We start from the raw sequence: 26035 nt of genomic DNA, 5'->3' as shown, positions 1-26035 counted from the left end.
ACGCGCTCGGTAATGTGAACAATTTGGCAGCAGATGGGGGGAATTTTCATTGTAATTGATTAGTCCTTCTTGTCTAAAACTTGCACCATTGGTTATGTAGGTAAATCTTTTTCTGCAGACAATATCTGAAATGCAGACAAAAATATTGCGAAATACAGGCATACACCCTATCCTATTATTGGGCTATAGTAATGACTAATGTAATTAATTGTAATGAGTAATGTATTCTTATTAAATGTACGTATAGGCAAACATCTGTTTTGTTGGGGCTCGTTTCCATGGACGTGGTTCATACTAATTAGAAACAAATAATACGGAAACTGAAAATGTGTATCAATTTCTTCATTGTAGCATTTTACTCTATGCGTTACCAGCACAATTACAACAAATATTTGGGTTCGTTTGGTGAAATACCCCTGGATGATTAAAAGATGTTGGTATAAATACACATCAAACCCCCCGCTTTCACCCGAGTGGTAGCGATAGGAGGGCACGTACGTACGTAGTCCGTTACAGTCTCAGTCGCCAATCGACTCGAGGGAGGGACCATGTTGACATAAGGAAGGAGTAGAATCGTTTGTTTGGAGCGGCACAACCATGGACAAGACTGCCGTGGTAAAAGTCGGTGCCGCGGCCAGTGCCAGTGTATGTGCCCTGTTCGGAGGTGTGGTTCTCGCCCAGTACATGTTCGCCAAGAAGAAGAGAGCGGGAAAGAAAACGAAGATCATCGAGATGGTGAGTGGACTCGCGCGTGCTGTTCATGTGCGCAGTCGCGGATGTTCCTAAAGATAGCAAGGGTGGTTTAGAGGTCATTATTTGCTAGGTCGCTATCATGGTGCCACGAAAAGCTGTCAAATCGTGACATGACTAATTTGACGCTGTTTGTTAGCTAGTCCTATTGTAGTAATATTTTTGTTCAAAGAATGTAGGTACAGTGGTTTGTTTCCGAGTTATGCAAATCCCCTTCTGCTCTAACCTCGAGCCCCCTGTCCAAAATGACAACTAAATAAGTTTTGAGGCCAAAGTAGTCTGCCTATCAAACAATTTCAACTGGTATGTCAAAATACGGACTTACAGATCAGGTGTGAGTTTTACTTTTCACATTGCTTGTCCTCAAACATCATTGCTAGATAAATGTTTTGATTCTGCAAGGTCCATTCTCAATTTTAGGACATGTAGCCTACCATCTGTTAGTCACTTCGATTCCCGAGAGTGGAAGACTCCCCTCTCGTCTCTAACATGTAACGTTAGGCTCACTATCACATGTCAGACGGTTGAATTAATTTAATTTGAACGTACTTTACTTGTTCACAGATTTTTCTATAGAAGATTATCTAAGACAAAATATCCAGAGTAGTGTCATTAACCTGACTTTCAGTACGCTGGTCTGTATGTCGGTTTCTCTTTTCAATGCTGAAACAATTCGCACAGGACTTGCCCAATATGTGAACAATGGCCGAGTTTAACCTAAGCACAGATCAAACATTGTACCTCGCAATTAACTGGCAAATTCCACATTCAGCTATTTGCGAAGGAACGGGCTTTGATCGACAAAAGTTCGGTTACATTCTGCTATTTCTATATTGTGCATCACGTTAAATGCATCAGGAGATGGAAAGTACAAACAACAGAACCTACAGGCGCTGCAAAAAGTTGGGTAAACTACACTTTCCTGTGGTTAAACCTATTTACACTTCCTACTGCCAAAAAGGACCAACACCAAGGACAACCAGTAAAGTAATTTTTAAATGATGCACTATGCAGAACTCGTTCAGCCATTTTCTGGTTACTAAAATTCTAATAGTTAGCCTATATTCAGTTTGACAAAGCAAGTATAGTGTAGAGAATCGTTGTACCATCTAAACTGCTGTGAAATCTATTTTCCATAACCAAAAATATAGTATTTGAAGCTGGTGTACAAACCTGAAAGGGAAAAAGAAGCAAAAACTAAACTCAAGAACAGAAAGCATAGCACACACACAACATATCTACCGCTTCTTAGACTTGCTTTCAATGAGAATGACTGACAGATTTATAACACATTTCTATGTGAATTTGATCGTGTTGCCCAGAAAGATGGTACAACGATTCATCTTTAAATATCATTGCATTCAACATTCTGGTTTACAGCGACTTCTTCCAGACTGATGTTTAGACAACCTACCATAAAAGGGTACAACTGAGGATTTGTTTAAATGTTGGGCCTCAGCCTAGGTTAGATTTAGTGACTATCTGGATCAGAAGACAAATGTATCTCAGTGAATGGCGGGGCAGGGAGTGAACCTGGGTCGCTGCCATGAAAGGCAAACACCCTATGTGTCTCGCCAATCAGATTAACCTACTTGGTGGGTATTGTAATGTGGCCATATAGCGAGGATTGCTACACTGCCCCCCTTAAGACAGGAAGGCACGTCCCCGTGCTTTGACTTCTCGGCCCCCTCACACATCCGGGCAGCGCATTCCGATGGCCTCACGGCCACCCTCCTACTTCTGATACCAATGTAGGGGGTTAACCCACTTGGTGTGAATTGTAAAGTGGCTCATATAGCGAGAATTGCTACAGTATCTTTTTTGTTCATTTATTTTTAGACACAGTACATCAATAGTTTGAATTATTACATAGTTCAACAATCACAGGGCCAATTGTGTCAGTGAAATGTTGCAGAATCATTGTTTGATATAGTTGAAGGCCGGTCTTTCACTATCTGTCCCTCACAGGCAGCCAGACGCTTACGTTGTCTGATACATCACTAACCGGTGCACAAGACAATATAGCATTGTTTTATAGACGGCAGAAAGGGTGACCTCCATATACCTATATTTAAAGATTTTACCCATGTAAGCATGGCTAAATGGTTAGGAACTGTCAAGATCAAAACTATACCGAGCGTACCCATGTTCAGAATGTGCAAAATATGTACTGAATGTCACTAGAAAGACGTCCAAGGATAACTGGACCAGAATATGCATAGCCACTGAGTATACAAAGCATTAAGAACACCTGTTCTTTCCGTGACAGACTGAGTAGGTGATGCTATGATTCCTTATTGATGTCATTTTATTAAATCCACTTCAGTGTAGATTAAGGGGAGGAGACTGGTTAAATAAGGATTTTTAAGCCTTGAGACATGGATTGACCACAATATTTAAGTTCCTTTGAACGGGGTATGGTAGTAGGTGCCAGGTGCACCGGTTTGTGTCAAACTGCAATGCTGCTGGGATTTTCATGCTAAATAGTTTCCCGTGTGTATCAAGAATGGTCCACCACCCAAAGGACATCCAGCCAATTTGACCCAACTGTGGGAAGCATTGGAGTCAATATGGGTCAGCATCCATGTGGAACACTTTTTTGACACCTTTATAGAGTCCATGCCCTGACGAATTGGGGCAAAAGGGGGTGCAACTCAATATTAGGATGTTGTTCCCAATGTTTAGTATACTTGGTGTATGTCAATATTCTAATCCTGAAGATACCTTTTGGTATTCTGTTTCACAGAACCTAGATAGTAGGCCTAGGGGTGGGCATGACATTTAGTGTGTTGACCCATTCATTCACACTGAACTTCTTCCAGGAATGACCTGCTGTCTGCTCTATTCCCTGCTTTCTGACTGGGGCTCTATTTAGGCAACCGTTGCTCTCTGCTTTTACATTTTTTTTTTTTACAATGTCCCCAGAATGTGAAGGACATCCGCTTTTGATGATGGCTCAACTGTTGTAAGAACACACATCCACTCCACAGTATCCAGGTGTGCTCATGTAGCCTGATGTCCCAGCCCACAGTGGTGTCCTGTTGGTCAATGATGGGCATCTACTAAACTCAGCAAAAAAAAAACGTCCTCTCACTGTCAACTGCGTTAATTTTCAGCAACCTTAACATGTGTACATATTTGTATGATAATAACAAGATTCAACAACTGAGACAAACTGAACAAGTTCCACAGACATGTGACTAACAGATGGAATAATGTGTCCCTGAACAAAGGGGAGGGTCAAAATCAAAAGTAACAGTCGGTATCTGGTGTGGCCACCAGCTGCATTAAGTACTGCAGTGCGCATCCTACTTATGGACTGCACCAGATTTGCCAGTTCTTGCTGTGTACTTGCAGGTGCTACCAAGGAACCTGCAAGTTCCCGGACATTTCTGGGGGGAAGGGCCCTAGCCCTCACCCTCCGATCCAACAGGTCCCAGATGTGCTCAATGGGATTGCGATCCGGGCTCTTCGCTGGCCATGACAGAACACTGACATTCCTGTCTCGCAGGAAATCACGCACAGAATGAGCAGTATGGCTGGTGGCATTGTCATGGAGGAGGGTCATGTCAGGATGAGCCTACAGGAAGGATACCACATGAGGGAGGAGGATGTCTTTCCTGTAACGCACAGCGTTGAGATTGCCTGCAATGACAACAAGCTCAGTCCGATGATGCTGTGACACACCGCCCCAGACCATGACGGACCCTCCACCTCTAAATCGATCCCGCTCCAGAGTACAGGCCTCGGTGTAACGCTCATTCCTTCAACGATAAATGTGAATCCGACCATCACCCCTGGTGTAACAAAACCGCGACTCGTCAGTGAAGAGCACTTTTTCGCCAGTCTGGTCCGGCGACGGTGGGTTTGTGCTAGAGGTCGACCGATTAATCGGAATGGCCGATTTTAATTGGGGCCGATTTGAAGTTTTCGTAATCTGCGTTTTTAGACACTGATTGTGGCCTATTACATTGCACTCCACGAGGAGACTGCGTGGCAGACTGACTACCTGTTATGCGAGTGCAGCAAGAAGCCAAGGTAAGTTGTTAGCTAGCATAAAACGTATATTGTAAAAAAAACAATCTTAACATAATCACTAGTTAACTACACATGGTTGATATTACTAGTTTAATTAACTAGCTTGTCCTAGTTAATCAATGCGGTGCCTGTTAATTTATCATCGAATCACAGCCTACTTCGCCAAATGGGTGATTTAACAAGCGCATTTGTGAAAAAATTACTGTTTTTACCAATAAACCTAAACATCAATGCCTTTCGTTAAAATCAAATCAAAGTTTTTGTCACGTGCGCTGAATACAACAGGTGTAGGCTGACTTACAGGCTCCAACCTATAGTGCAAAAAAGGTATTAGGTGAACAATGGGTAGATAAAGAAATAAAACAACAGTAAAAAGACAGGTTATAGAAGTAGCGAGGCTACATAGACACCGGTTAGTCAGGCTGATTGAGGTAGTATGTACATGTACATATGGTTAAAGTGACTATGCATATATGATGAACAGAGAGTAGCAGTAGTGTAAAAGAGGGGTTGGTGGGACTCAATGCAGATAGCCCGGTTAGCCAATGTGCGGGAGCACGGGTTGGTCGGCCCAATTGAGGTAGTATGTACATTAATGTATAGTTAGTGACTGCATATGATAAACAAAAAAAGAGGGGTTGGGGGGGGCACACAATACAAATAGTCCGGGTAGCCGTTTGATTACCTGTTCAGGAGTCTTATGACTATTTTTAAACCTGCATATTTAGTTAATATTGCCTGCTAACATGAATTTCTTTTATCTAGGGAAATTGTCACTTGTCTTGTGTTCCGTGCAAGCAGAGTCAGGGTATATGCAGCAGTTTGGGCCGCCTGGCTCGTTGCGAACTGTAATTAATTTGCCGGAATTGTACATAATTATGACATAACATTGAAGGTTGTGCAATGTAACAGCAATATTTAGACTTAGGGATGCCACCCGTTAGATAAAATACAGAACGGTTCTGTATTTCACTGAAAGAATAAACGTTTTGTTTTCGAAATGATAGTTTCTGGATTTGACCATATTAATGACCTACGGCTCGTATTTTTGTGTGTTATTATGTTAGTCTATGATTTGATAGAGCAGGCTGACTGAGCGGTGGTAGGCAGCAGCAGGCTCATAAGCATTCATTCAAACAGCACTTTCATGTATTTGCCAGCAGCTCTTCGCTGTGCTTCAAGCATTGCCCTGTTTGACTTCAAGCCTATGAACTCCCGAGATTAAGCTGGTGTAACCGATGTGAAATGGCTAGTTAGTTAGCGGGGTGCGAGCTAATAGTGTTTCAATCGGTGACGTCACTCGATCTAAGACCTTGAAGTAGTTTTTTCCGTTGCTCTGCAAGGGCTGCGGCTTTTGTGGAGCGATGGGTAACGATGCTTTGAGGGTGGCTGTTGTCGATGTGTCCCTGGTTCGAGACCAGGTAGCTTTACTGTTACACTGGCAATACTATAGTGCCTATAAGAACATCCAATAGTCAAAGGTATATGAAAAACAAGTGGTATAGAGAGAAATAGTCCTATAATAAATACAACCTAAAACTTCTTACCTGGGAATATTGAAGACTCATGTTAAAAGGAACCACCAGCTTTCATATGTTCTCATGTTCTGAGCAAGGAACTTAAACGTTAGCTTTTTTACTTGGCACATATTGCACTTTTACTTCTCCAACACTTTGTTTTTGCGTTAATTAAACCAAATTGAACATGTTTCATTATTTGAGGCTAAATTCATTTTATTGATAATATAATACTTCTCTGGGATATGTGGGACGGTAGCGTCCCATCTCGACAACAGCCAGTGAAATTGCAGGGCGCCAAATTCAAAACAGAAATCCCATAATTAAAATTCCTCAAACATACAAGTATTATACACCATTTTAAAGATAAACCTTGTAAATTCAGCCACAGTGTCCGATTTCAAATGGGCTTTACGGCGAAAGCACCCCAAACGATTGTTAGGTCAGCACCTAGTCACAGAAAACCATACAGCCATTTTCCAGCCAAGGAGAGGGCGCTATTTCTGACTTGTGAGATTAAATTAATCACTAACCTTTGCTCTTCATCAGATGGCACTCACAGGACTTCATGTAACACAATAAATGTGTGTTTTGTTCGATAAAGTTAATCTTTATGTCCAAAAACCTAATTTTGAAATTGGTGTTATGTTCAGAAATACATTGTCTCAAACAAACATCCGGTGAAAGTGCAGAAAGCCTCATCCAATTACAGAAATTCTCATAATAGATAATCTAACTTGCGCAACGTGACTACAAAATATCTCAAAAGTTATCTGTAATACAACTTCAGGTATTTTGTAATGTAAATAATCACTAAAATTGAAGACTGGATGATCGGTGTTCAATACAGGAAGAAAACAAACTGACGCTACCTTTCTGGTCACGCGTCACAAACAGTACGCTTGAAGTCACCCTCGTTTTGAACAGGGCTACTTCATTACACAAAGGAAAAACCTCAACCAATTTCTAAAGACTGGTGACATCCAGTGGAAGCGGTAGGAACTGCAAGAAGGTCCCTTTAGAAATGGATTCCCAATGAAAACTCATTGAAAAGAGTGACTTCAACAAACAAAAAAATCTGAATGGTTTTTCCTCGGTTTCGCCTGTTACATAAGTTCTGTTATACTCAGACATGATTCAAACAGTTTTAGAAACTTCAGAGTGTTTTCTATCCAAATATACTAATAATATGCATATCTTATCTTCTGGGGATGAGTAGCAGGTAGTTTAATTTGGGCATGCATTTCATCCGGACGTGAAAATACTGCCCCCTGTCACCAAGAAGTTAACATAAATCTTCAATAATGTTCCAACTGGAGAATTTCTTTGTCTTTAGAAATGCAATGGAACCCAGCTACCTCTCACGGGCGCACGCGTGATCAGCTCATGGCACTCTGCCAGACCTCTGGCTCAAACAGCTCCTCATGCATTCTTGCAGCATGCCTAAGGCACGTTCACGCAGATGAGCAGGGACCCTGGGCATCTTTCTTTGTTGTTTTTCCAGAGTCAGTAGAAAGGCCTCTTTACTGTGACCTTAATTGCCTACCGTCTGTAAGCTGTTAGTGTCTTAACGACCGTTCCACAGCTGCATGTTCATTAATTGTTTATGGTTCATTGAACAAGCATGGCAAACGGTGTTTAAACCCTTTACAATGAATATCTGTGAAGTTATTTGGATTCTCATAAATTATCTTTGAAAGACAGGGTCCTGAAAGTTTACATGGTTGGGTTTGGGATTGGTTTACATGGTTGGAAATGGTCTCATGTATTGAACCTCATTGGCCACTAGATGGCAGGCAAGAACATTTGTAATTCTTCATGCTTGCTCTCAAGCTAATAAACACATTCACTCCACTTTCTCCATGGAGATTGTTTGCCAGTCTTACTCAGAGCTGAACTGTTTTACTTCATATTAGACATCTTTTTCAGTTTGATCTGTGTAGCTATTTTAGAAAAATATTGTTACTCCATGTTCTAGTATTATGGTGTGTTAAATTTTCATGTGCCAAAAACAGGTGTAGACAGTGAAATGCTTACTTACATGCCCTTAACCAACAATGCAGTTTTAAGAAAATACCTAAAAAAAAGTAAAATGAAAGTAACAAATAATTAAAGAGCAGCAGTAAAATAACAATGTTGAAGCTATATACAGGTGGTACCGGTTAGTTGAGGTAATATGTACATAGAGGTATTAAAGTGACTATGCATAGATAATAAACAGAGTAGCAGCAGCGTGGGGGCGAATGCAAATAGTATTTTCATGATTTTATGACAGCTCTTTCACTATTACTTTCAAAGTCTTACTTTGACTCCAGTATAGAACCAGTGTCTTTACATGACGTTCCGGCCTATACAGTGTGAGAGCTGTTTTGGTCTGTTTATGTGTTGTGTATGTCTGTCAAGGGTTATTTTGACTTGTTTTGTACACTAGAAGGCACTATATGTTGGATGTGTGTGTGTGTGTGTGTGTGTGTGTGGTTAGCTAGCTAGCACAGGTGACCAGGAAAAGGTTAGCACAGGTGACCAGGAAGGGTTAGCACAGGTGACCAGGAAGGGTTAGCACAGGTGACCAGGAAAGGGTTAGCACAGGTGACCAGGAAAGGGTTAGCACAGGTGACCAGGAAAAGGTTAGCACAGGTGACCAGGAAGGGTTAGCACAGGTGACCAGGAAGGGTTAGCACAGGTGACCAGGAAAGGGTTAGCACAGGTGACCAGGAAAGGGTTAGCACAGGTGACCAGGAAAGGGTTAGCACAGGTGACCAGGAAAAGGTTAGCACAGGTGACCAGGAAAGGGTTAGCACAGGTGACCAGGAAGGGTTAGCACATAGTTGTTACCGTATCACAGATACAGCCTATAGAATGGATCTCTCTTTACCTTTTTCTATAGGAATATGTGTATTGGAGCTATTTATATGTGCAGTAAATGGAAACTTCACCCAAAAAGAGTAACATTTGGAAAGCTGATGTTTGTGGACGTGTTATGGACTGCTCTCTCCTGTGCCAGTGGCTTTTCATAGGGAATCGCCACTACAATGTGTCGCTCAACAAAGTCTAGGCTTAAATAGTCCAAGGAAGGGTGACTGACATAAGAGTATAGGTGTATATTGCTGGGTTAGTGACCTTGTTGGCTGAGGTCACAAAATGTTCTCTCTGGCTTCTCCTGTGACATGGCATGCTTATCCAGGGGCAACAGAGTTACAACCTTCCTCCTTTGTCGAGAGGGAGTTTATCTACGACAGAGCGGACTGTACCTGTGGTGATATTGTTAGCTGAAGAGCTCTTACAGCAGACATTGTCCACTTTACTGTCTACTTATTGATATTTATGAGGTGTGGAGTATAGGGCCAAGGTGATCTGTCTGTTTCTCTTAGACTTTCTTTCAAGGGGTAAGACCTCTAATAGGACCATTTCTACTCCACCCCAGAGCCAATACTATTTTAGGTTTTTCAGTGGGCACGACAAGTTAAGAAAAATGCATGTTATTAAGCTATCATGAAATGTACTGTTGCAATGTGGATGATACTTTGCCAAACTAAATGGGGCCCAACCACAGCCCTACTTTAATCACAGAACAGCACACACAGCTTATCAGAACGCTGTTCTAGGGAAATGAGTGTCCAAGCCTGCCTGGCAAAGTCACCATTTTGGCTCAGTCAAAACTCTTGAACTAGACTGTTGTGAGCAGCATGCCGTCACAGCCCTTATTAATGTATTTTTTTCTCTTCTGCCTTTGTTCCCCATAGTAGGTGTTTTTATTTACATTTGCTGCAGAAATGTTCAGTAGATTATCTTACATTGACTGATTCACCCAATAGAACCTCTCTTCCCTATATCTGTGTAGGCATAATGCTGTCACAAATGCACAGGTAAATGGAAATGCCTCAAAGCACATCTTCCACTCTGTTGTTGCCCGATGGCTGATGGTAGACTGAATGCAGACTACTATAAATTAACTCCAGCCCTGTGTGCTCTGTAACCTTTGACTTTAGTGAACAAGACTGGGGGTGAGGATGAGACATGCTCCACTGTAGAAAGGAATGTTGAGCCAGCACTTTCACGGATGTGAAAGTTAAACTGACAATAGGTTTTAAATGCTGTCCCCCCCCCCCCCAAAATAAAATATTCGGGTGAGGCAGAATTGCCAACACCTGATGTTTGACAGTTTTCCAAGGATTGTTGAAAAGGTAGGCCTAGCCTACTTATGAGGGATTTTTTTTAATTTTAGATTGGGTGGGACGTGTTTTTGTATATCCTTGTAGTTTTAAATGTCTTCTAAAAAAGACTGCGTTAGTGTATCAGGTTTTAACCTACTGCCCCAAGGCCTGGGTGAGGAGGTTGGATTTCTCACCTACATATGATACCAGTGTTAGAAACCCAACAGTCACCATGGTAAAAATGCAGACCTGAATATGATTGGCCAGCCCTTACGTTGTATAGTTATTTGCCCAATGTTTATTGGATAGGTGTGTGTGTGTGTGTGTAGTCTTATTTTGGGGAGATGTGTTTAGAATGCTCTGCCTGAGTTGGGCCTATTGAAAGGTGGTATGTGACCCTGCAGCTGAGGTAGGGTTTCTCTGGTCCTAGCATTCTGTGCTAGGCATAAGTAATGACTGTCCTAACACTGAGCTCTTAGATATTGCCATGCTCACGTGCTTTTTGGAACTGACATTTCCGACCTTGCTAATTTGTTTTAGTTATACACGTGCCTCGGTCAACAAATCAGCAAGTTAGAAATGTCAGCGTTCCGCTAGCATGTGAACGCGGCATATAACCAGAGAGAGCAGAGTGGATGAACCATGACCCTTAGACCCTGTTTATTCCATAGCCATGCACACACAAATTATGTTTGGGGCAGAGTAGGGGTCTTAATGTGTGTGTGCTCTGCGTTGGAGAATTGCACCTCAGTTTTTCATCCCTGGCCTGGCAATAATCCAGACCAGTGTTAGGGCTCTTTCTGTTGCATCATGTGATTATAATGGATTCCAGTTACAGTACCTCTTAAAAGCTCAGGGGTCAAAGGTAAACTACTGCCATGGGGCTATTCCATGTTACACCTCATCTACTTATGTTTTTTAAGATGTTAATTTAATCTTTGTCATGTGTTTATGACACATTGAAGCTGTGTGTGAGTTGTTCATTTGCGTGTCAGTGTGCTTGCCATGCCTCTTACAAAGGGGAGGGAATATCTGATCCAATCTATTTTGGGTGACGCCCCCTCTTGCGTTGCCTATATAAGCCCTCTGCTGACAGAGAACCTTTTCTTCACTTGTTTTGCACAAGACCAGAGGAAAAGGTAAGTGTGTGTGCTGTTGGTCAGAACCCTGCTGTTAGCACCAGCTACAAATTGCTCTAGAAAGTCAGAAAATGACTAGGCTGCAAATGATGTGTATTTAATGTTTATGGGTTGGAGAAAGGATGTACTGAATGCATGGAAGAAGATGGGAATTCATGGATAATTATGTAGTCTATACTGTACATTATTAGAGGAGGGTGTATTAATAGTTGTAAATAGGTATGACTGGTATTCGGCGCTCTTGAGTGTGGATTCTGCTAACTAAGTTTATATCTAATATTCAAGAATGAGTTACAAAGGTGTCATCTGTGTTTTTTATGACCAATGTATCTGGAATGGTGTATCTATTAGAAGACTGCGACACATGACATTGTGTAAACAACTCCAATGTACCGAAGGAGAGGGTGTTCTGTTCCATGGATCAGGGATGTTCATCTCTCAGGGAAGACTTAAAGGAGCCCTGAGCCCCAGTGTATTACATTAAGTGGAGTGAGAGGGTTGTAAGGAGGGGTGAGAAGGGATTCCCAACTTCATCCCAGTCATAACCCTGGACACGTCCACTGATACCACAGTCTTGGTACGCTGTTGCATACCTCTTTGATGGGTGTGTGCACGAAGTTTGTTCATGGGGTGTCGGCTATTTCCATAGTCAAACACTCTGGTGACGGAATACCCAGGTATCGACCGATTATGATTTTTCAACACCGATACCAATTTATTGGAGGACCAAAAAAAATCAGATGGCGAAGTAGGCTGTGATTCAATGATAAATTAACAGGCACCGCATTGATTATATGCAATGCAGGACAAGCTAGTTATAGTAATATCATCAACCATATGTAGTTAACTAGCGATTATGTGAAGATTGTTTTTTTTATTTTATATAAGATACGTTTAATGCTAGCTAACAACTTACCTTGGCTCCTTGCTGCACTCGCATAACAGGTGGTCAGCCTGCCACGCAGTCTCCTCGTGGAGTGCAATGTTATCAGCATCCAAAAATGCTGATTACCGATAGTTATGACAACTTGAAATCGGCCATGCCGGTTAATCGGTCGACCTCTAGTTTACACCCCCTATCTTCCCCAGCTCCACCCCATCAGTCAAGGTGGGCCTTTATTAGCAACCTTAAAAATGCACTCAAGGGGAGAAAAGGGTGTGTGCTCGTACCAGCTGGAGGTTGTATTCATGGTTTGTTGCATTCCTGCCCTGACATGTCAACAGGGCTTCAACTGAGCTATAGATCTCTCTCTCATTTCTTCACCTGAACCTAGTTCATTGCCTGATCGTTAGACCACCAAGTCAAGTAGCTAAGATTCAATAGAAAATATTGGTGTCTACAGCCCTGGAAGTTGTTTGTGGTTCAGGTTTCCTCCCTCCTGGCCTGGGGCTTGTTTGGATGATGATCAGTTATGTATGGAAGAATGAGCCATAACATCAGCTGTTTCACTGCTCTGGCCCTGGGGAAATGGGGGGGCTGGGGCATGAGGGGAGAGGGGTGTTGTGATATCCAGTTAGTCTACTCCTGGCTCCTCTTACCTTTGCTCAAAAAATGGCGGTGATCTTTTAAACTCATCCCTGGCCTGGCGCCCCACCAAATATTAACCATATGCCCAACTCAAGTCAACCTCAACACGTTTTTTTATAATTGAGTCCTCCTCCCCTCCCTCCGGAGGGGTGTTCTTTTCAATGATTGAGTTGATGTGATATTATCGATTCAGTAATGGGCGTGACATGCTACTTGTAGAAGTATATTAGAAGCATACTTAACGATCTCTTTGTGTCTTTCGCCCTCTCCATCTCTCAGATGCCAGAGTTTGAGAAGAACACGGTCCACATGAGGGATCCAGAGCGGGTGGAGCAGATCATCTGTGGCATGATCAAGGGTGGCGCCTCCAAACTACAGGTACAGTAGGAGGGGAAGGGTGTGCAAAGAGAAATGGGCCGTTCGTATTCTCTGAACAGTGACACCCTGTGGTGACAGTATGATGACCAGAGTTATCACTGACTCCCCTCCATGGCTCTCCTGGTTTGTTTTCAGGTCATCACTGACTTTGACATGACGTTAAGCCGGTTCGCAGTCAACGGCAAACGCTGCCCCACGTGTCATAGTAAGTACAACATAAAACCAGTTCAACATTCACTGGGACATTCTAAATAAGTTACCTGCCTATGACTGTCTCCGGGCCTATCCATCTGACCAAAGTCCTCCTTTCCACATAGATATCATTGACAACTGCAAGCTTGTCACCGAAGATTGTAGGACGAAGGTGTGTTTGATGTTACTATTGCGTAATAGTATTTGTAGGCGTCACAAAAGCATAAATATACTAGCATATGTGTTAACGCTAATTGATTTTATGTCTGTCTTTTAGTTACTAGAGCTTAAGAACACATATTACCCCATAGAGATCGACCCCCATCTAACGATGGAGGAGAAGTATCCATTTATGGTAGAATGGTGAGTAGACGCAAGCACGCTCACACACGCGTGCACAATTGCTCTCGCTAAGGCACACTCTGTGTGTTGACAGGTATTTTAAGTCCCACACATTACTGGTGGAGCAGAGGCTACAGAAGGACAAACTCTCAGAGGTGGTGAGAGACTCGGACGCCTGCCTGAGGTAAGACCTGATAGGAAATGTTGAAATAATTTAAACTACAGAAAGCAGCTCAGGACACAAGTTGAACCAGAGTGGCCGTTATTGCCGCTTCATGAACACAAGCTCTACGAAATATTATTTATTTCTGCCTGTGAATAATTTTTGTTCATATAAGCTGTATGTCAGTCCCAGAGGGCTATGAATGGTTTTAATGCTTACATGTCTGTCCCACAGAGGGCTATGGGTGGTTTTAATGCTTACATGTCTGTCCCACAGAGGGCTATGGGTGGTGTTAATGCTTACATGTCTGTCCCACAGAGGGTTATGGGTGGTTTTAATGCTTACATGTCTGTCCCACAGAGGGCTATGGGTGGTTTTAATGCTTACATGTCTGTCCCACAGAGGGTTATGGGTGGTTTTAATGCTTACATGTCTTTCCCACAGAGGGCAATGGGTGGTTTTAATGCTTACATGTCTTTCCCACAGGGAGGGCTATGGGTGGTTTTAATGCTTACATGTCTGTCCCACAGAGGGTTATGGGTGGTTTTAATGCTTACGCGTCTGTCCCACAGAGGGCTATGGGTGGTTTTAATGCTTACGCGTCTGTCCCACAGGGAGGGCTATGGGTGGTTTTAATGCTTACATGTCTGTCCCACAGGGAGGGCTATGAGCCATTCTTTGACCGGCTCCAGCAGCACAACGTGCCCGTGTTCATCTTCTCAGCGGGTCTGGGAGACGTCCTGGAGGAGATCATCCACCAGGCGGGGGTCTACCACCCCAACGTCAAGGTGGTGTCCAACTTCATGGACTTCGACGAGAATGTAAGTCCCCCGTCCGTCCGTCCCCGTCCCTCGAGGAGAGCTTGTTACATGCTGAGGATAGGCCTGAGTTTCTGGGTGTTGATAAAGCTGAGGATAGGCCTGAGTTTCTGAGTGTTGATAAAGCTGATAATAAAGCTATGGTTCTACCTGGGTGTATGCATTGCATTGCATTCGCATCAGTTGGCTCCGTTCCATTTAAACTCAAGTATTTTTCTTCTCTCAGGGCGAGCTGAGGGGCTTCAAAGGAGAGCTGATCCATGTGTTCAACAAGCACGACGGCGCCCTGCGCAACACGGAGTACTTCAAACAGGTGAAGGACAACTGCAACATCGTGCTGCTGGGAGACTCATTAGGTGACCTCAACATGGCTGACGGCGTGCCCAATGTGGAGAACATCCTCAAGATCGGCTTCCTCAACGACAAGGTGCCCCCGCAACCCACCCATATGACCCCCCAAATCGCCAGTCAGCAACTCTATCTGCTCCCATCACCAGCTAGATTGCTGGATATTAATAGTCTGAAGATGTGACTATAGTGACTGATATGAAAGTATGAGGTTATGTGCTGTGTGTGTGTCTGTGTCTGTGTCAATCTGCATCGTAACTCTTCTCTCTTCCCTGGCAGGTGGAGGATCGTTTGGAGAAATATCTGGACTCTTATGACATCGTCCTGGTAAAGGACGAGACTTTAGATGTGCCCAATTCCATCCTTCAGAAGATTATATAACCCCCCCCACTTCATACTGACACACTTCCCCAAACCCATGGAAAATGAACCAACCTCTGGACTCCCAAGACAGATTTTACTGCCCCCCCCCCGCCACTGACTCACAGCCTCTCGACATACACTAGCTTTATATTCTCCTCTCAATGAACTATTTTAAAGTACACAGCCTCAGTCTTTGTCTGTCTGCAACCTTGTCGACGTCCTCCACTCCATAACAATAATTTGCACGTTATTGTTATTCATAATATTTTTTTATATTGTAATGCTTGTATCAGTTTGCAAATCATAAACCGAGCATCCACACAAGAACACAGCAACGTCTTTTGAAACGGTCCTAGCATGCATTTCACCACAATCACCTCATTGCATTCTGCAACAGTTTGGCTACAGGAATCAATGTAGGTCTGAAAAAATAACTTGAACCTGTCTATGGGTGAACAATACTCAGACATTGGTATGAATATTATCACTGGTTTTATGGATGTAGTAATGGATTCTGTCTTGCAGAAGAGAAGCCATGTATACACCTCATCAGTGTTCACATGGGGACTTTGCTACCATAGCCACACTGCAAAGTAGCACATTATTTTATAGGAGTACTAACACTGCACATTTTCTGTGCCATGTAAATAGACTGCATGGTTGTTACCCTATGGTGCTTATATCAAGAAATTAAACAATTGTCAATGAGTTGAGATAATAGTAGTAACTAGTGGTGCTAAAGTTTTTTATAAATGATGGGTTACTACTGTTAGTGTAACTGACTTTATGAACAATATAGTGTCAAATAAGGTGCTACCAAAAGTCATTACACAGAGGAAAAGTAGCCTGCTCAATTGGCAGTATATTACAAGAGAACACCACTGGGTAAAGCACCGTTGTCTGTGGATCAGCGAAGTTCAATAAGACTATTTTGTTTAACTTGGCCTTTTATCCACACCCATTGACCTGTTTTTAATTTTGTTGTTCAAATTTGAACTCTACCTCAAGCTTGGAAATGTTTCCTACCCCCCCCCCCCCCTTTAAATTTCTCAGTTTTGTCTTGCACATGTTCAATGTTAATTTTAAATTTTAGCATTTTAAATGTGCTGCTACTCCTGCACGTTGCCTTTTCTTAACTTTGAATTTGACAGAGGGGGGGAAACTTGTCAATAAAACTTGTCAAATAACATGTTTGTATTTTTTGTTCAACTGTACAATCAAGGTTGTGTGGGGATTGTGGTTGAAACCAAGCTGTAATGCCAAAATAGACCTCTAGATGACGACAAAGTCCAACTACATGTGAAGTTTTCACTGTAGTTAGTTATTAAAAGACACGTCTGCAAAATCCATCCAACGTGGCATACTTCTCCTGGACTGGTTTCTTCCATATCCATCTGGCTCGTTGGTCTAGGGGTATGATTCTCGCTTAGGGTGCGAGAGGTCCCGGGTTCAAATCCCGGACGAGCCCAATTTTTACAAAAAAATACTAAACTGAATGACAAGTTGTGATAAGTGTAATAAACACTAACGTGTAAAACATTAAGGATCTACAAGAAATCAATGAGTGCGTTCCAAGATGCACAAGGCAACAGATTATTGAGAAATTTGATGCAAGTCTATGGTTATAATACAGATTTCATTCCAAAGACCTTAAAATAAGATTGGCAGTGCCATTCAATTGCTATATCATCCTCAAATTAGTACAGTGAAATGCCTTTCTTGCAAACTCAAAACCCAATAATGTATTACTAGAAAAAAAAACACGAGAAATATGCCTCAAACGTGTGTATATGTAAGCAATTAAAAAAAATTGAGTGAAATTTAATGTGCAATCACGTGATTGAGAATTTTACCTCTTTACCTGAACCCCTGTAGTCTCGTGCACCAGACGAGAACGTCTGTTCGGAATAAAAACTCAGTTTCCCATAAATCTGTGAGTTTGTGCGTTTCCGATCATGCGCGCATGTACTCGAGTCTATCGTTAGTGTCACTGCTATGACAACAGGGAGATGGCTTCAAGCAAATTGATGAGGCACACGCAAAATTAGATTTTTATCTGAACTGCGAACCCCAGACAGGCTCGTCTTGTTAGAGGTAAGAGAGGCACGTTTAGAATTTGGGAATGTCGCTGGAATGTTGAAACTAGACGCTTGTTAGCCTCCAAGCCAGTCACAAGCACAGCCAGCGCTAATTAGCCAGCCAACGTTAACTTAGCTCGAGGTCTTTCCTGGCTGGCTAGTTTACTACATCTTGCTTGTTACCAATAGAGACTCGTGCACGTCTTACAGTTTAGTTTGTTTTTATTCTGTTCATAATAGTTAAACACATGGACAATGCTTGCCCGCAACCCCTACTAGCTAGCTATTTTTTTTAACAGATTATGCATGTTGTTCCTAGCTAGATAACGTTACGGTTATATCTAGCTAGTTGTGTGGAAATCATTCTATGTACCTCTAATGGAATGTAATCGGAGCTCTGCTTGATATGCATGGCACACCTGGATAATGTTGAATTATGTGGTTGATTGCCGAATGTTGGATGTGCTTTGCTGTCTGTCAAGTAAATGAAAAGGGGCTGCTGAAAGATCTTGGCCATGATGGTCAAGTAGGCAGGTGGTATAAGGCTACAAGCTATAGGCATATAATATTCCACTTGTGTAATCTTTCAAACTCGAAATAATAGGGCTATCATTTGAATGGTTATATATGGTCTTGGTGTCGAGGGAGGGGGAAGAAGGGATTCTCTCTATGGATTAGCTGTCCATTCCACCTGCTCAGCAGTTGACAATTAGGAAAGCTGCTTGGCCCACGCCCTGATACAATCCCTGGTCATGTGACTCAGCTGTCATTGGCTAGTGTAACAGTCTTACCGTTAGTGTCACACACAGACCACTGTCCAAACCTCCCTCTGGGTCTTGGAGTCAAAGAAACATCAGCATGTAGCCTATATGGGCCAACTGTAAGAGGTAGGCGCTAATACCCTGCAATAAAAGCAGATGATCAGTGAATTACCAGGCACAAACACCCCCCCCCCCCCCCCCCCCCCCCCACACACACACACACACACACTAGTTTGATAAAGCACTGCACATCTGAGGCTGGCACCCATTAGGCTTAGAGTGAGTTAAAGTAGGATTAGACAGATCATGCCATATAAGAACCTAGGTGGAATACATGAACGCCAACCCTTCCAATTGTTTCATACTTCCATTTGGTTCCAAGAGGGATAGACAAACAGCACGTATTACCCACATTGCTTTCACCTGTCCATTATTTTTAAATGAAGGAGATGAAGAAATGTATTGATGAGTGTCAGTCAGCCTGCTGGTCACGTGTGAAGACTGACAAGCAGTGTTATGTGTATGGTGTCCAGCAGAGCGGCGATATGATCCTCTGTCTGTCTGTGTCTTTCTTTCTGTGTGTGTGTTTGTCTGTCTCCTCTGCAGTAGTATGTCTCTGTTCAAGGCACGTGATTGGTGGGCCGCGGTGCTGGGCGAGGGGGAGGAGTTTGACCAGGGATGCCTGTGTGTCGGAGATGTGGACAACAGCGGTAGCGGACATGGTAAGAAGGTGTGGGGTTGTGGTGTGTTGTAGTGCATAGGGCAGTCAAAAGACACTGTTTACTAATAGACCACAAAACAAACAATGAGAGTGCCCCTGGTACCATAGTCTTATTTACATGCACAAATCTGATTCGTTCATTGTCTGCTTGACTTACTGACTGACTGGCTGATTGACTTGATTTCCTGGATCTTTATTACCATGTTTAAAACATACCATTTGCCCTCTCGATACATAGCACATACACTGAGTGTACAAAACCAACCCCCCCCCCAATTCATCGGGGCATGGACTCTACAAGGTGTCGAAAGCGTTCCACTGGGATGCTGGCCCATTTTGATTCCAATGCTTCCCAGTTGTGTCAAGTTGACTGGTGTTCCTTTGGGTGGTGGACCATTCTTGATACACACAGGAAACTGTTGAGTGTGAACCCAGAGGTATTGCAGTTCTTGACACAAACCGGTGTGCCTGGCACCTACTACCATACCCTGTTCAAAGGCACTTAAATCTTTTGTCTTGCCCATTTACACGTACACAATTCATGTGATGGTTTGAGGGTCAGATTGGGAATTTAGCCAGGACACTGGGGTTAACACCCCTACTCTTACGATAAGTGCCATGGGATCTTTAATGACCTCAGAGAGTCAGGATACCCGTTTAACGTCCCATCCGTAAGACGGCACCCTACACAGGGCAATGTCCCCAATCACTGCCCTGGGGTATTGGGATATTTTTTTTAGACCAGAGGAAAGAGTGCCTCCTACTGGCCCTCCAACACCACTTCCAGCAGCATCTGGTCTCCCATACAGGGACTGACCAGGACCAACCCTGCTTAGCTCCTCCCATTCATCTACACTGATTGAAGTGGATTTAACAACTGACATCAAAAAGGGATCCGTCATGGATGAGCAGGTGTTCTTAATGATTTGTACACTCGGTGTACAACGAAGGGAGAATATGAGACCATACCACAACATCTAAGCTGAGTAAGTATGCAATGTGTATGTCCTCTCTCCTGTAGATAAGATCGTGGTGGGCAGCTACATGGGCATGCTGCGGGTCTTCTCCCCCCACCCTGCCAAGCCTGGAGAGCCCAGCCCGGCCCACAGCCAGCTACTGGAGGTGCAGCTCAGAGACCCCGTCATCCAGGTTGAAGTGGGCAAATTTGTCTCGTAAGTACCAGGGCACATGCACCTACGGATCAAATAGTAAGCTACTCGCACCTACTGCTTCAAATAGAATGCTACACTCACCTACTGCTCAAATAGTATGCTACACTCACCTACTGCTTCAAATAGTATGCTACACTCACCTACTGCTCAAATAGTAAGCTACACGCACCTACTGCTTCAAATAGTAAGCTACACGCACCTACTGCTTCAAATAGTATGCTACACTCACCTACTGCTTCAAATAGTATGCTACACTCACCTACTGCTCAAATAGTAAGCTACACTCACCTACTGCTCAAATAGTATGCTACACTCACCTACTGCTCAAATAGTATGCTACATGCACCTACTGCTCAAGTAGTAAGCTACACGCACCTACTGCTCAAATGGTATGCTACACTCACCTACTGCTCAAATAGTATGCTACACTCACCTACTGCTCAAATAGTATGCTACATGCACCTACTGCTTCAAATAGTATGCTACATGCAACTACTGCTCAAATAGTATGCTACATGCAACTACTGCTCAAATAGTATGCTACATGCAACTACTGCTCAAATAGTATGCTATGCAACTACTGCTCAAATAGTATGCTACATGCAACTACTGCTCAAATAGTAAGCTACACTCACCTACTGCTCAAATAGTAAGCTACACTCACCTACTGCTCAAATAGTATGCTACACTCACCTACTGCTCAAATAGTATGCTACACTCACCTACTGCTCAAATAGTAAGCTACACTCACCTACTGCTCAAATAGTATGCTACACTCACCTACTGCTCAAATAGTATGCTACACTCACCTACTGCTCAAATAGTAAGCTACACGCACCTACTGCTTCAAATAGTATGCTACACTCACCTACTGCTCAAATAGTATGCTACACGCACCTACTGCTTCAAATAGTATGCTACACTCACCTACTGCTCAAATAGTATTTTACATTCACCTACTGCTTTTAATAGTATGCTACATGCACCTACTGCTCAAATAGTATGCTACACGCACCTACTGCTCAAATGGTATGCGACACGCACCTCCTGCCCAAGTGGTATGCGACACGCACCTCCTTCCCAAGTGGTATGCGACACGCACCTCCTGCCCAAGTGGTAAGCGACACGCACCTCCTGCCCAAGTGGTAAGCGACACGCACCTCCTGCCCAAGTGGTATGCGACACGCACCTCCTGCCCAAGTGGTATGCGACACGCACCCCCTGATCTGGAATGTATGCTTATGATGCTATCACTGACTCTAAGCAATCCAGTTTGAATCACAACTGGCCGTGATTGGGAGTCCCGTAGGACGGCACACAATTGGCCCAACGTCACCCGGGTTTTGCCGGTCTAGGCCGTCATTGTAAATAAGAATTTGTTCTTAACCGACTTGCCTAGTTAACGACAGGGTCAGCAAAGGTCATGTGATCAGGAAAAACCCTTGGCCCTACTTATGACTGAATTATGTACATGAAGCTAATGTGTGTTTAGGACTGGGTGGGTAGCTACAGGAAAAGCCATTGTCTCCCAACACGTGACATCATCATTCCTGTGAAACTCTAGTCCTTCGGTGCAGTGATGTAGGACAATGAGGGTAGAGAATTCCATTCGTGGGGTGGTACTTTAAGATTGTAAATAGGGCTATGTTGAGTTAATGCCATAGTTGCAATTCCAGGCCACACTTTTGAGTGCCAGAATACCAGAGAAGGGTGAGGACAAAATGAATTATTAATACAATGACTGAGTGACCTTTATTTAACTCCTGACCATAGTCATACTTTCAGGCTGTGAAATACCCTGTACCACAAAGTCAAGAGGTAGTTGCTGTCAGGGCGTTTGGTTATCCACTGAGTAGACATCAATGGAGTTCATGAACCTATGGCATTGACTTTAAATTTGTTCTTGTCTTAATCTACTTCCAGTAAATCCTGACCACCATGTCATGAGTTCGGCTCTCTCCATGTGATTTATCATACCATATCAACCACCTAATCTCAAACTTGGCTGGTTCCACTACTTTAAGCTAACCACCAAGTTACCAGCACATAGCTGGAGACACCCCAGGGTCCCATTTCATATGTTGTTAAAGGAAATTTGTTCTCAAGGACTTTAACTTGCTAAATACAGGTTGACTAAATGCTCAAAAAATGGTTGACTAAATTAACAAAAAATGTCAACCGCTAGACTGAAACCGCCATTTCCCCCTCTGCTCTCCCCAAGGCCAAAAGTGTTCAAGTAAGAGGAGAAAGAGAGGGATAGGAGGAGAAAGGGAGGAATAGAATGGTGAGGGAAGATGGGAATGTTGGGATATGTCATAAAGGTGGTCCATTCCTGGGTGCACAGGGACCTCCTGGAGAGACGGGCTTCCAGGAAAAGCCAGGCGTTTTTCCAAAAGTTTTTCCCACAAAAGGGATGTATGAGTCAAAGGATTCTTTCATCTGTTTGTTTGCATTTTATGTTAGTGTATGTTTTGGGGAAGCTGGTTTCGGTTAGCATTTTTAATGACCATTGAGTGTTCCCTAAACAGAGAAACACATTGTAAATTTTGTCTCTAGAGCAGTGGGGCGGGAGATGGTGAAATGTTTTCTCATTGACAGTGGGCACTGTGGTTTTGAGTAAAGAAGAAATCACCTGGCTTCATTTTTAGTTGGTTTTCCTCCGTAAACATTACAGCAGGGTTGACGACAGACATGTTCCTCCGCAAAGCTGTAGAACACATGTTTAAACCATAGATTTACATCAAACAGATTTGTCACTTTTTCCTATGTATATTGTATTATACTTATCTGTTCACAACTTGTGCTTGAAGTAGCAGTTGTCCCCAGAATACACATTTAGGGCCAGAGTTGATTACCCCCAATCCTAACCTTTTCCATTAGGATATACAGTTGAAGTTGGAAGTTTACAGACACTTAGGTTGGAGTCATTAAAACTTGTTTTTCAACCGCTCCACAAAGTTCTTGTTAACAGACTATAGTTTTGGCAAGTCGGTTAGGACATTTTTTATTTTATTTATTTCACCTTTATTTAACCAGGTAGGCTAGTTGAGAACAAGTTCTCATTTGCAACTGCGACCTGGCCAAGATAAAGCATAGCAGTGTGAACAGACAACACAGAGTTACACATGGAGTAAACAATTAACAAGTCAATAATACAGTAGAAAAAAGGAGAGTCTATATACATTGTGTGCAAAAGGCATGAGGAGGTAGGCGAATAATTACAATTTTGCAGATTAACACTGGAGTGATAAATGATCAGATGGTCATGTACAGGTAGAGATATTGGTGTGCAAAAGAGCAGAAAATAAAATAAATATAAACAGTATGGGGATGAGGTAGGTAAAAATGGGTGGGCTATTTACCGATAGACTATGTACAGCTGCAGCGATCGGTTAGCTGCTCAGATAGCAGATGTTTGAAGTTGGTGAGGGAGATAAAAGTCTCCAACTTCAGCGATTTTTGCAATTCGTTCCAGTCACAGGCAGCAGAGAACTGGAACGAAAAGCGGCCAAACGAGGTGTTGGCTTTAGGGATGATCAGTGAGATACACCTGCTGGAGCGCGTGTTACGGGTGGGTGTTGCCATCGTGACCAGTGAACTGAGATAAGGCGGAGCTTTACCTAGCATGGACTTGTAGATGACCTGGAGCCAGTGGGTCTGGCGACGAATATGTAGCGAGGGCCAGCCGACTAGAGCATACAGGTAGCAGTGGTGGGTGGTATAAGGTGCTTTAGTGACAACGGATGGCACTGTGATAAACTGCATCCAGTTTGCTGAGTAGAGTGTTGGAAGCAATTTTGTAGATGACATCGCCGAAGTCAAGGATCGGTAGGATATTCAGTTTTACTAGGGTAAGTTTGGCGGCGTGAGTGAAGGAGGCTTTGTTGCGGAATAGAAAGCCGACTCTAGATTTGATTTTCGATTGGAGATGTTTGATATGAGTCTGGAAGGAGAGTTTACAGTCTAGCCAGACACCTAGGTACTTATAGATGTCCACATATTCAAGGTCAGAACCATCCAGGGTGGTGATGCTAGTCAGGCGTGCGGGTGCAGGCAGCGAACGGTTGAAAAGCATGCATCTACTTTGTGCATTACACAAGTATTTTTTTCCAACAATTGTTTACAGACAGATTATTTCACTTATAATTCACTGTATCACAATTCCAGTGGGTCAGAAGTTTACATTCACTAAGTTGACTGTGCCCTTAAACAGCTTGAAAATTCCAGAAAATTATGTCATGGCTTTAGAAGCTTCTGATAGACTAATTGACATCATTTGAGTCAATTGGAAGTGTACCTGTGGATGTATTTCAAGGCCTACCTTCAAACTCAGTGCCTCTTTGCTTGACATCCTGGGAAAATCAAAAGTAATCAGCCAATCACCCTTGGGAGCAATTTCCAAACGCCTGAAGGTACCACATTCATCTGTACAAACAATAGTACGCAAGTATAAACACCATGGGACCATGCAGCCATCATACCGCTCAGGAAAGAGACGCGTTCTGTCTCCTAAAGATGAACGTACTTTGGTGCGAAAAGTGCACATGGGGGACAAAGATTGTACTTTTTGGAGAAATGTCCTCTGGTCTGATGAAACAAAAATAGAACCGTTTGGCCATAATGACCATGTTTATGTTTGGAGGAAAAAGGGTGAGGCTTGCAAGCCAAAAAACACCATCCCAACCGTGAAGCACTGGGATGGCAGCATCATGTTGTGGTGGTGCTTTACTGCAGGAGGGGCTGGTGTACTTCACAAAATAGATGGCATCATGAGGGAGGACAAATATGTGGATATATTAAAGCAACATCTCAAGACATCAGTCAAGAAGTTAAAGCTTGGTTGCAAATGGGTCTTCCAAAGATATGGCAAAATGGCTTAAGGACAACAAAGTCAAGGTATTGGAGTGGCCATCATAAAGCCCTAAGCTCAATCCCATAGAAACTTGTAGGCAGAACTGAAAAGGGTCTGTGAGCAAGGAGGCCTACAAACCTAACTCGGTTACACCAGCTCTGTCAGGAGGAATGGGCCAATTTCCCCAACTTATTGTGGGAATCTTGTGGAAGGCTACCTGACACGTTTGACCAAAGTTAAACAATTTTAAAGGCAATGCTACCAAATACTTATTGAGTAAGCTTCTGACCAACTGGTCTGACCAGCTTCTGACCAAACATTATTAAAATAAAGTGGTGATCCTAACTGACTTAAGACGGGGAATTTTAACTAGGATTAAATGTCAGGAATTGTGAAAAACTAAGTTTAAATGTATTTGGCTAAGGTGTATGTAAACTTCCGACTTCAACTGTACTTAATTATATCTATATCTGATTGATTGATGTTCTCTGCAGGTGTTCAGATCTGCTTCATTTGGCTGTGCTGCACCCCAGAAAACTGTCTGTGTACTCCATCTCAGGTAATATCACACATTTCAACATTGGCTGTAAAAAGCATGCCACACCACATTGATTTAGTGGACTACTACAGACTAGAACATGTTCCCGGGATTCATCTGATAACATTAAGTAGTTTAGCACATTTAGCACGTTGTCCCCACAGTGACTTTATGTACTGTACA

At 43.0% G+C, this 26035-nt stretch overlaps 2 protein-coding genes and 1 non-coding gene across 6 annotated transcripts in view; all 3 read left to right on the top strand.

The window, feature by feature from the left end:
- Nucleotides 1–18: 18 nt before the first annotated feature.
- On the top strand, nucleotides 19–16917 carry LOC110503928 (cytosolic 5'-nucleotidase 3). 2 transcript variants are annotated; one of them, XM_036972412.1, is made up of 9 exons: nucleotides 19–735; nucleotides 13406–13504; nucleotides 13640–13709; nucleotides 13822–13868; nucleotides 13974–14059; nucleotides 14133–14222; nucleotides 14860–15022; nucleotides 15246–15446; nucleotides 15647–16917. In XM_036972412.1, the coding sequence occupies exons 1-9, from the start codon at nucleotides 598–600 to the stop codon at nucleotides 15746–15748; spliced, it is 996 nt and encodes a 331-aa protein (XP_036828307.1). In that variant the 5' UTR covers nucleotides 19–597; the 3' UTR covers nucleotides 15749–16917. The 2 variants fall into 2 exon arrangements, with proteins under 2 accessions (XP_036828307.1, XP_036828309.1); XM_036972414.1 differs by lacking the exon at nucleotides 19–735 and adding an exon at nucleotides 11564–11598.
- Nucleotides 16918–17126: 209 nt separating this feature from the next.
- Nucleotides 17127–17198, top strand: trnap-agg. Its single transcript has one exon. It is a non-coding gene; the product is annotated as a tRNA-Pro (tRNA).
- A 468-nt stretch (nucleotides 17199–17666) lies between these two features.
- Nucleotides 17667–26035, top strand: part of bbs9 (Bardet-Biedl syndrome 9) — a 204915-nt gene continuing 196546 nt past the window's right edge. For 2 of the 3 annotated variants that reach the window (XM_036972409.1, XM_036972411.1), the window contains exons 1-4: nucleotides 17667–17824; nucleotides 19176–19291; nucleotides 20312–20462; nucleotides 25809–25873. In XM_036972409.1, coding sequence (XP_036828304.1) covers nucleotides 19180–19291; nucleotides 20312–20462; nucleotides 25809–25873 — 328 coding nt within the window. In that variant the 5' untranslated portion in view covers nucleotides 17667–17824; nucleotides 19176–19179. Of the gene's footprint in view, nucleotides 17825–18589; nucleotides 18696–19175; nucleotides 19292–20311; nucleotides 20463–25808; nucleotides 25874–26035 lie in introns of those variants that run through there. The other variant, XM_036972410.1, reaches the window with a different exon arrangement.

This window comes from Oncorhynchus mykiss, chromosome 3 (assembly GCF_013265735.2).
Source record: "Oncorhynchus mykiss isolate Arlee chromosome 3, USDA_OmykA_1.1, whole genome shotgun sequence".
In the NCBI taxonomy this organism is placed as follows: Eukaryota; Metazoa; Chordata; class Actinopteri; order Salmoniformes; family Salmonidae; genus Oncorhynchus; species Oncorhynchus mykiss.
Note: the sequence above shows the minus strand (reverse complement) of the source record. Positions and strands in the feature narration are given on the sequence as shown.